Source organism: Tachypleus tridentatus, chromosome 6, assembly GCF_004210375.1.
Source record: "Tachypleus tridentatus isolate NWPU-2018 chromosome 6, ASM421037v1, whole genome shotgun sequence".
Classification (NCBI taxonomy): domain Eukaryota; kingdom Metazoa; phylum Arthropoda; class Merostomata; order Xiphosura; family Limulidae; genus Tachypleus; species Tachypleus tridentatus.
The window spans coordinates 99,592,553-99,605,064 of NC_134830.1; the positions used below are offsets into that span (position 1 = coordinate 99,592,553).

The 12,512-nt window shown below is 29.1% G+C and overlaps 1 protein-coding gene across 12 annotated transcripts in view; it reads right to left on the reverse strand.

The window, feature by feature from the left end:
- The window catches only part of LOC143253173 (uncharacterized), a 75,876-nt gene that overhangs the window by 19,223 nt on the left and 44,141 nt on the right, over positions 1-12,512 (reverse strand). For all 12 annotated transcript variants that reach the window (XM_076506562.1, XM_076506561.1, XM_076506564.1 and 9 more), the window contains 3 exons: positions 4,762-4,796; positions 3,856-3,900; positions 3,408-3,515 (listed from right to left, as the gene is read on the reverse strand). In XM_076506562.1, the coding sequence (XP_076362677.1) occupies positions 3,408-3,515; positions 3,856-3,900; positions 4,762-4,796 (188 nt within the window). The remainder of the gene's footprint in view (positions 1-3,407; positions 3,516-3,855; positions 3,901-4,761; positions 4,797-12,512) is intronic.

Below are 12,512 nucleotides of genomic sequence, written 5' to 3' on the forward strand. Positions count from 1 at the left end.
ATAAATCAAGTTAAAAAAAGAATATTAAATATTTTCCTATCAATTCTCAAACCTAAGTGACAGATTTTGTCTGTTCTTCCTTTTCTGTTTTATCACAAGCAACAAAATTACATGATTTTGTATGTAAATTTAGTCTAAATATTAATGCTCTATTCATAGCAACCACACTGTACTTGTATAACCAATGAATTTCCAGATCTTTAATAACACCTGATATTTTGTATTTTTTTCATGGTTAAAGTTTTAATTTTTTGTATGTATGTTATGGGTCTGCTATGAAAGTGAGAATAAAACAGTACATTTGGTATTAACACTTCTGATTCTCAAATCTGTTAGTGCTCATTTTAAGTTACAGATAGGAGTGTCTGAATTTATTTTCCGTCATGGCTCTTCAAATCTTAAATCTTCCAACATAATGCTATTAAATGAAAAATGTCTTGACTACAATAATTTTAGCTGCAGAGTCTCAGGTTTGAACACATATAGTAGTATTTCTTCTTCTGTTATATACAGATAATTGTTGCATCTAGTCATCTTTAGATATTTCAGTTACTTTTTAACATTTCATCTTCTAAAGGTAGATTAAAGCCAAAAGTTATGGAATTTGTTGTTTTTCTTTTCTTTCAGCCATGGATGTTTTGTAGTTGTCTTTTTACAGCTCTCACAAAGATACAAGATGGCTATCTGAATTATTTATCCAAAATATTGATCTGACAGACAAGAGAGTTGCTCTTGTTTTTCTGAATAACATGATTTCATAATCAGTTATAAAAGATTTGTTGCCATTAATTCTAGTACACAATTATATTTTGGTAACAGGATATAAATGATGGACCAACAAAACCACAGCCCAGCATGTTAATCACTGGGCCATGCTCATTCCACGTTTTATAATAAATTTATGTTTATTTAATTTTGTTTCCCTTTTTTATTTGTTAATGAGTCTCTTTGGGTTTATTTTTAACTCTGCATAAAAATGAGTACTCTACAAATGTTTATTGACAACTGTATTGTTTGCACCTTTTATGCTAGTATTTACTTAATGTACACTAGTACACAAAATATTGTTGAGAATAGCTGCAAAAGAATGTAATTTGGTAACCATTTTCAATAAAGTGGCACTAAAATATACTTTATCAGTAAGTAAACTAAAAAAAAAACTATCAGAATAATGTCTGTTTAACTACTGAGAATAGCTGTATATTTAACTTACTTTTAAGAAAATAGTAGCTATGTTTTTCATTACAAACAAAAGTTTCCTATACTGAAAATGTATTTCTGACAGGTACTTCCTTCTTCTCACAAGATTAGCTTTCCCATTTTATGCTGCTCTCTACAAGCAAACCTTTTTTTTTCTTATAATGCATGCTACAAATGATTCCAACACATCTCTCATACAAATCATCATGCGTCATTTCTCCATCAATAGAATACCACCATTATCATATGATGTATGTGACTTCCTCTATGCTCCACTACCAAATCATCACTTCAAAGTCTGGCATAAGACGTACGCATTGGAAGATTGTGGGAAGTGTGATGAAAGGAAGTACCCACTGGAAATACATTTTCAGTGTAGGAAGATTAGAACTTCTGATATAGTACTTCCCTCCTCTCCCAAGTTTAACTAGAATCCCACAATAAAAAGGAGGAGGGATTGGTGTGAGGAAAAAAAGATGTACTTCCCAGAAAGCATCAAAGATACTTCTGTAGATGAGAGAAAAACAGATAATGTGATCCAAGAAGGGGCACAGCATCACTCATGAACCAAGTATTTCCTTGCTGTGACCAGCTAGGAACAAACATGGCAGGAAAGGAAGGGAGCACCATCCAACTGAGAGAGGATAAGTCAGGAAAGTGATCCCAACTAGATAACTATGGAAACTTAATCCCACAAAAGTAGATAAGTAGGATAAGGATCATACAAACTTCACCTCTAGCTCTAAAATTGAGGTCTTGAGAAAAACAGATTTCAGGACACAACACAGGATGAGCAGTGAGTCAGAAATCTGGGAATGTTAATCCAGCATCTGTCCACCAAATGTAATAAACTCCCACAACAGTGAGACTGGTCTGAAACATCCACAGGTCAATAACATCCCTGTCACAAGAGAGAATGAGGGAGTACCTTTGACATATACATCCCACGTGAACCCACTACACAAAAGGAAGAATCTTGGAAGGATGATGGACAACCCCAAACATGTGTCAGGATTTAAATTGATTGGCTTACTCAATATCCAAAACCAACCCATGGGATATCAATATCCATACAAGGGTAGCAAAGGGTGAATTGTATCAAGACTTCTCATTTATTAGTATGTATCACTTGTTCAGGAGGATGGAATGCCTTCTACAAAGAACACCATTGTCCTACCCTGAACTGAATGATTATAGCCATCTATGTGGAACCAATCTAGCAGGTAGCCCTTCATGGAAATGGTAAGGACTCCCATATTCCACTGGAAGAAAGGGAGAAAAAAGAGCATTGAGAGTCTGGAGTAATGGTTACACCTAAAACAGTGCAATGGAGAATTGCAAAACCCTATTTTGAAAAGCAGACCATATCAATTTATTCAATCCAGGCATGGTAGAGATGAGCAGCTGTCTCCTCTTGCTTTACCCATGCTGTCAATTGGTGGTACACAGATTCATTTATGAAGCAAATGCCACGAGGCTATTGACCATCCAGTGATCTTGTGAAACACCCCATCTCAAAATTGAGCCTGCAGAGCCAAGGAAAGAGCATGAGAATCATCATAGCACACACACTGTGGATTTGTTTGTAAACATATCTAATCAAGATGGGACAGGTCAATGATTGGTCCCAAGTCTTCTATCATTTTGGGAATTACAAACAAGCAGGAGTAAAATTCCCCCAAACTATATGGAGCAGATTTGATAGCCCATTGTGTGAGGAAGTCTTGCACCATCTTGGATAGATGTTGGCATGACAACAGCACTGAACATGAAATGGTTTCACTAATGAATGAAGGTCACTAAACAAGCTCACACTGGACCTGAACCCATCAAGGTAGTCACCTCAACCATTGTTAGTGTACTATGCATTGTCAGAAAAACTGATGAACAGTGGAACTTTGGGATGGAGGAATAGGCAAGGGCTTGGAAGGGAATGGTTGGGAGACAGGAACCAGTACCACACTCTGCTCAAACTGGTATGAATGGGTCATCAGATAAGGAAGACTTGTGGCATGCTTTAAAAAGAGGTTTGCACACAGAAGACAGTACAAAATGAGAAAGCTAATCTTGTGAGTGGAGAAAACTACCATAAATGAATTATTAGTTTTATTTACTTGTGGTATTTCAAAATTAAATTTGGTCTTGAGCTGAAAGTTAGTACAATTAGATAATATTAATTACAAATAGTAGATAAATGAACAATTTACCCCATCTCCAGAGATTCCCAATAGCCTGTCATCATCATCTGATGACCAACCACGCACAGGATGAAATACAAGGATCATTACCCATATTGGTAAGAGATATTTGATGACCTACAAAGAAAAAAGCAAAACAAAAAACATTAAATCTCTATATTTCTCACAACTAAAGACCAGAAATTCATTAATATAAAATAAATATCTATATACATGCAACTTGTACTTCATGCAGATATTTTTACGAAAACTGAAAACAACATAGTATAATATTTACTAATGATATGGGAAAACAAATATGCTAGTTTCTGAATATTTTACACATCTACAAAACATAAAAAATAATTGTAATAATACTTTTTGTCTGAATATCTTGTTTCACTATGATATTTATCATAAGACAATAATAACAAATACATGCTATTATTTTTGTATACTATATGTCTATAATACTAACCATGAGGAAAGCAAACACTGGAGAATATATGGACTGTGTGTGACCCTGAGCAAGAATAAAAAAAAATAAAAATCAAATACATATGTTTTTCACACTTCATATTTTAACAGAGTGTATGAGTAAAATATGAGTAAGAATACACAATCTCTCATTCTTTGATGAAATATCTTTGTGATGCCAGAACAAAAGACTACTTATTATATAGTCTCAAACCTGATTTTGAAATAAAGTACATCATAATACTTTAATACAACTCAATAAAAATCAGTTAAACTTGAAGTATGAAGTATCAGAAATGCTAGATTGAAAAAAAAATGTGTGTTGAAAAGATGAAGTTAGCATAGAGTACATAAACATATTTTCAAGACCAAAAAAACCACTTTCTGCTAATTCTTATGCATCAGTTTGGAAAATATATGAAAAGGATAAGGATAAAGCTTTTTCTTTGACCTAAGAAACAGCCACATCTGTAATAATACTGTGTATAAAGTTTTGCATATGTACAGGCACAAGTAAATTCTTATTATTCTCCGAGCAGTTGTTTAACTTACTTAGTCAATCCAAAATGAGAAATATTTAGTGTATTTTAAACCACATTTAATAAGTTTAGATAATTTGATTCAGACAGCCTCTGAGAGTAAAGATCTTGAAATTTTGTTGAATAATACATGAAAGCTAAAACCTATACATTTTATTTTGATGGGATAAGCAATAATATAGATTTAGTTAAATTAAATAGGGATATTACATTTAAACAGATTTTTACATACTTACATATATTACATTTAAACAGATTTTTACATACATATATTACATTTAAACAGATTTTTACATACTTACATATATTACATTTAAACAGATTTTTACATACATATATTACACTTAAACAGATTTTTACATACTTACATATATTCCACTGCATCCTGAGTCTTGATCCCCCACTACCAAATTAAACATTAACAAACATTGATTATATTTCAAATACTATGAAAGAAACTATACATGTGTATGTGTGTGTGTGTGTCTATATATATAAGTAAATAATTCTTGTATTATAAAATATATTACATATACGCAATCAACTTAGTGCTAGATAACAACGATGGAAGTTAGTATAAAAACCAAAACCAAGATGTCTATTATGAGATTCTAACATAAAAAAAAATTAAAAAATTGACCACTACCAGTCCTTATGATTATTAATTAACCCATTACAAAACATGTGTGTGGTCACAGCACTTAAAGGATATTGCCAGTGTATCTACTAAGCATGATCCAAATACAAATGTGAAACTAGGTAGTTGTTATACAAGATCAAATTAGGGGGCAGGAGTTGAGTGCTTTAAACCCCAATATCTTGACATAAAAGACAGTTATTGATATATCCTTACAGTAGAAGTAAACCACCCTATAATTCTATGTTTGTACAATTCCCCATCTCTGTCCTTGAAATAATTATTACAGAATGATAGTAATTACAACTATAAACCCGTATCATGATAAATGTGGTAATAATAAATTAAACACCCACCTTCATTCCTTGACAAACTTATTCAAGTGTAACCTAGACAAGCCAAGACATAACTATTCACTTGAAAATGATACATGGGATTATGTTGTTTGAGGTTGGTACATCAAGGATGGGAAAACTGAAGTCTCTCTTTTTTTTTTTAAATAAAATAACAGTCATTTGTATTTTGTCATTGATGAAAACAATATCCACATTTAACTTATGTACACTATTACTGTTGATGCTTCTTTTTAATTTATTTTGAATAAATTTGAGCAGAATCAAAGTTTAAATTATTGCTACAAACTAAGGTACTAATATAGTGAAAAAGAATAAGTATACAAGTTAGGATTTATTAGTTGGTGTGAAAAGATATTTTCATAGAAGTACAAATATAAGTTAACCATATCTGAGGAGAAATTACCTCCTAAAGAATGTCAATTATATGTTTAAATACTTGTTTAGTAAAACAAATGTAATTATATATACAAAAAAGCATATTTTTAATTTGATTATTTGTATTTTTGAATAATTATATTAGTGTCCAAAAATTAATTAATTAAATACTCAAAAACTAATAAAATCTTTTACATCTATTTTAGTATTTAATGTATTAAAATCAAAAGTAATATAAATTAATGAATTGATATTCTTTGAAATCTGTTAAGATTTTAAAAGTGGTATATTGTTTTTTTATAATCCTAGAACAGTGATAAAAATAATTTTTATACCAATTTTACTTTTGTGTATAGAACAATTAAAATTTTATTAAATGTACAGAAAGAAATTTAGTAACAGCATTTAACGAGTTTGTAATGAATCCAAATTTAACAAATGTTATGTAATTTTAACTGCATACAAAATATGCAGATTAGAACAAGCAAAATATATGTTTTTATTTCAGTTTTTATGGTTTTCATTAAACTAGTAATAACCATATTCTTATCTAATGTACTTTTTGAAAATATTTTAGTTTGTTTTAATTTCATTAATTCATATTTGTGTGTGTGTGTATTTTATATACATCTCTTAATTTACAAATAAAACCAAAATTACAACCTGCTCTATTAACAGAGGATATAAATAATTTGTTTTGAATTTCTATAATTTTATTTTCAAAGATAAGAAATGCAATATCTATACATTTAGATAAATTTGTTAAAGTACTTAACTATTTTATTATTGAATTAATATTAATTTCCACTTAAAAAAGAAACACAGAAGGTAACATTTTAATAATGTAATCATTTTTTCTAAACTTAATATTTCACTTTGTTTGCTTTAAATTTCTAAATTTAGCACTTTTTTCAGAATTACTTTTAAATCATCTTTAATAACATCATGAAAAATCAAATAAATAATTATTGATACAGTTTTAAAGTAAATTACTAATTTATTCTAGATTAAGTATAGAAATACATTTTTTATAATTAAAAGGAAAGATCTTACTGGTTTATTTAAATTTGAAATTTAAAATAAACTTACAAAAATATTTCACTTTTGTCAAATTCAATTTAAATAATTATATATTTAAAAAATAGCAAATATATCAAAACCAGGATCTAAATCCTTAACAAAGGTTCTCAAAATTAATAGTTGCTTACTTTTACCTTTACTTCTTTTACTGTTATAAATTTCAAACTGACATAAATAAGTTCATACTTTTCCTACAATAGTGATTTTAATATCGGAAAATAAATGTCTATTAAAACGATACATTTTAAAAGAATATTGAAAACTTTTATTAATTTTTGGTCTGTGTAGATTAATTTTCAGGTGTCTAAGCATTTGCAAGTTTGGACTTTATTTTATATTGCATATACAACAAGGTAATAAATAAGTTACTTTAATTATAAAAAAATTTCTTGACAAAAGTACTGATAATCTTTAACAGCCACACAAGTTAGACATTTGAAATTATTGCAAGTAATATCTATCTATGTTTTAATTTCTTTGAATGGATTAAACTTAGACCCTACTCAAATTTATCCATAAAAACATGCTTTACAAATAACTTTACAAATTGTTTAGATTTAGGTAATGTTTTCGAAGAAGGCTGAGTGCAATTTATCATTTCTGACAGAAGAAGATATTTTAGTTTAACCATCTTTGGTCTACCTACTCTAAACAGTATAGTACCATATATCATGTTACAGGGAATAGTTATCCCAAAAGTAAAATATATATTTGGCTAATTGTAGCAATGGTAATTCTCTTACAGAAAGTATTCAATTACTATATAATAAAAAATAATAGATTTAAATATTGGGAAACAATAAAAATGTTTTATCCTTTTTTATAATAACTATTGAAACAAAGTTCTTTTAATTCATAATAAATAATCATCTTCTGCAGTTTTCATAATTTCAAACTGCTCAATGTTAGAGAACTGTCACTACAAATTACACATTTCAGAAAGTTTAATATACATCAGTATATTTTTTTGGTGCATTATATATCTCCTCTTTAGAGGCAGAAGCTCTTTTGATGTGCTCATTTATTATGCTAATTATTACTTTCACTGGAAAAATCTTTCTTGCTTAAATAACGTTTAATATAGGAATAGAAACTGGAATTTATAATAAACCTATATTTTCAGATCTATATTTTAACTATAAAAATTTTATATCAAAGAAATTTAAATAAAATCTTGTATACCTTTGGTATTCAACACTCAAACTTACCAGATATACAGAATTATTTAAAAAAACAACTAAATATCATGAAAATGATTCCAACAAATATCTGGCAAAAGGAATGAGAATATCAAGAAAGTTTCCACCACTAAACAGGAGATATATATAATGATCTAAAAAAAACAAACTTATGTAACACAACCATTCACTGGTAAACATATTTCGAAAATAAACATGTAAAGACTTTACTGAGCAACATTTATTAACAAGTTCTTAAACCAAATGTCTTCTACAGGTAATGATCTGAGTGTTCTAGAGCATATATAGGTTATACCAGAAGAAGAATGGCTGATAAAGGAGCATAGTCTATACAAGTATGTGGAAGTATCAAACATTCTAAAAATGTATTAGTCTATAGTGCCAAATCTGCACCTATTAATTAATTAATTTTAAATTATAGGAACTGAAGGAAATCATTATTTATTATGCATTAGAGAGACATTACCAACATTAAGCCATTACCAACATGTTAACAAACAAGTTTTTATATGTATGAAATGAATATATTTTGCAATCATAAAGAGGACCACAGTTATTTAAGGTCATCTAAAGTTTGAAAATAGCTAGGCCTAAAATATTATGTATTGGCTCTTTCAATATACCAGACCAGATAGCTGAGCTTGTCTCAAACTTTCCCAGCTTATACTTGAATGAGTTTGTCAGGAATGAGGATGGGTGTTTAATTTATTATTACCACATTTATCATAAGGGTTTATAGTTAAAATTACTAATCACTTTGTAATAACTATTTAAAGAGGGGAGATTGGGAATCATACAAATGTATAAATAAAGGGTAGTTTCCTTCTAATTTAAGAACATTTTAATAACTGTCTTTTATGTCAAGATATTGGGAGAGGCAATTCTCTTTCTACAGTTGACTGCAGACAGTGAAAAGTGGTGGGAATCAAGACATTGTTGGTTAAAGCCATCATATCATAAGCTCTAATTTTATCTTTCATAATAGCTGTCTAGTTTGACATTTGCCTTTGGGATCAGGTCTGGTACATGGAAAATATCTTCAATGACTTTTGGTGCTGAGCCTCAGAGATTTTCCATTATGAGGAATAAATAATAACTAGCAATGGCTTAGTATTTCCTTTTTTAGGCTAAATCTTATAGCAGGCATCATTGGTTTACACCCACAACTACAGTATCAGGAATAACAACAGAAACTGTAAATAAGAGGGGTATAAAATATAAACACTGTTGAATTATAGAACCTGAGAAGATTAAATTGCAACCAAACAGCCTGGTTAAAATGTGGGAAGTAACATGTGATATTTGGAACAATGTTTCAAAGCAATACATTATTAGCAAAAAAAACAAGTTATACTACTCTGCTTCAAGCATGCACAAAATACTAGTGCACTGTACATGCATTTCCTGTAAAAATTTATTGTAATAATGATAAATTAACCATTTTGTTTGAATTACCCATTGCTTGTAACTTGTGTGTGTATCACATAATGCATTTTAATAATTATTTTTAATACTGTAAGTGATACAGCTACTTAAAAAAAATTTACTAGCTGTTTATACTTCTAATAATTGATTTCATAAAAGTGAAAAAATAATTGCTCTTTTTTGTGAAATAAAATTCTAAAGTTATCATGCAAAATATCCAACTGAGCACAATATTACAGTATGGTTTATTAAATCACAGCCTTCCTTCTTTTGAGGTAATTTCTAGTTTTGTGTATTATTCTGGCTAATTTTTAGTTGATTTAGTAATAAACATTCCTCATATTTAAAAAAATAACATTTGTTTGACCATTTTATGATCTCCAAGTTTTATATATAAATGTTATCCAGTTTCACCAACATATGATTAGAAGGTACTACATAGACAATGCTCTTTATTTTAAGGTATACACTTTTCCAAGAGCAAGAAATTTCTAATGATTTTGAGATGCTTATCTAAAAAAAACAAAAACAAACAACTTTAAAATTGTTTTTTTCAAATAAACTGTGTCAATCCTATGAAAAACCTTGCATTAGTGAAATTGGAAAATGTTAAAATGCGTTTTCATACAAATTTCTTGTTCCATAATGTTGGATCTAAGTTTTAATTTAGGTTACATGGAATTGTTTATTTACCTAATACACACATGCTGTTTAAAATAAAATAGACAAAGTGGTTACAAAAAGTAATTTTTCCCCAAATCTTTTTATCAATGAGTAACTTAGCATTTCAGTTACCAACTTGAATATTTTACACAGCAATTTATAAACCTTTTATTTTAAAAGTAGCTCTTTAGCATGTCATTAATCCCTAAATGTAAAATGAAATGAAATTTCATAATTGGAGGTCTCAAATTTTTTTTTTTAAAGAATACAAAATTTCTTTTAATTATGTGAAACTTATCTGAGGGCTTATAATGCTACAAATTGAGACTTAATATCAATGTACAGAGCACAGATACCCTATTTTGTAGCTTTGTGCTTACACTTATTCACACGACACATACTAGGTACATAAGGACAATAACCCTACCACCCCAGGTATCCTTTACTGTGCATGACAAAGTTTTAGTGTCATACATTCAAAATTTTATTAAACTACTTTCCGTTTATGTTATACCAATTACAATAGCATAAAATCTTAGCTAATAATTCATATTTTAATAGTACAGGTAAACATCGATATAAAACAAATTGATAAAGCGCGATAATCAATTGGGCGCGACGGGGTCTTAGGCCCCAAATTTTTTGGGGTTTCTACAGAGGCCGCCACTTAATATTACCACTGCTTAATGTAATCAGCCGGTTAATGTGATCAAAAATCAAAAACCAAATCCACTTCAATCTTTTTGTATAGTTTCACGCCGCATATTGTGATCAAATTACAAAATAATTAGTAAATAAATTATCAAAATTAATTACTATTTGCATTAACTTTTAAAATTGAACTAATTTTAATCAGCGTCTAATTGTAAAAACGATCACATGATTGCTCTGATGAAACTACTTTTAGAATATCAGCCCCATCAAAGTAATGAATTCGATAAATTTCTTTAGAATTCTGCTTTTACATTTAATTTCAGTCTTAAAATTGAGTTTAATAAATAAAAATAAATAAAAAAAATGCTATATCATTGGTGTAAGTAGTTTTGTTTGTTTTTCTTTATTTCACTACAAAACGCGTAAATTTTGCATTATCGCTCACTACGAGGGTCAAAAAAATATATAATCAAATCGGTATAAGGCGCAATCAGATACAACGTGGTCGAATTTTTTGGACCCCAACTAGTGCCTTATATCGATGTTTGACTGTATATGTTTTAAGCTCTTAATTCTAAAAGGCAATATTTAAAAAAATCATGAATTTCCCCTACCCCTAGTGTAAAATTTTCTCTGACCATGTTATCCCTATTTTATCCACCCTCAAAAAGTAAAAAAATTAAATACAAATTACTCTATAAAATTGTCTGTCCTCAGATAAACCACATTTATTAAAGTCTTCAACTTTAGCTACAAAGCTATTGATTAGAAAATCAGACCTATCCTGCTGCATCTACCTGTCACATTCATAATTCATTAATAGTCCACTCTTATGTTTAATTATATATTACCTATAACCAATATATTTGTTTGTTTTTTTAAGTTTCTCACAAAGCTACATGAGGGCTATCTGCACTAGCTATCCCTAATTTAGCAGTGCAAGACTAGAGGGAAAGCAGCCAGTCATCACCACCCACTGCAAACTCTCAGGCTACTCTTTTACCATCAAATAGTGGGGTTCACTGTCACATTATAAACACCCCCACAGCTAAAAGGGCATAACCAATAGAAACAAGATTTTAATCTACCAAATGATGCATTGTATAACATTATGTTCTAAAAATGTTAAATGTCAATTTCACTCAGAGTATGAACATTGTTCCCATGGGAAAATTAATAACTAGCTTGGATGAATTTGAAACAATTCTTTTTGTAGTTAGAAAACTAGAAAATATTTGAGAGGTACAGGAATTTATCTACTTTTTCTGTATTATTAGTCTACAATGTTTGGAGCATTATTTAATTAAATAAAAATTAACTGTAATATTACGAGTAGTATAAAAGATTGGGGTTAACTGTCTTCCACAACCGAGAGCAATAAATAAAATTTGATAAGTATTTTACTTCATGTTCTTAATGTTTATTCTTTATGTATAATTATAAAAGCAACTAAAATGTATAAGAAAATATTTTCAGGTTAATTAAGATGAAGTAAAATAAATAATAATAATAATGAAATAAAAATATTTCACTAGGTAAGCACGAGAACTGTTGTACTAGTTTGTGGGATATTCAATTTGATAGTGTAACATGAGCTGCACATATCCCAAATGATTTACAACTTATAATAACATAGACAACAGTTATTCATTCATTGTTCAAAGGAAAATAAAGCAATAAAATTTTTTTTTACAAATACATGTATACTATTAAAACTTAGAGCTATTTAG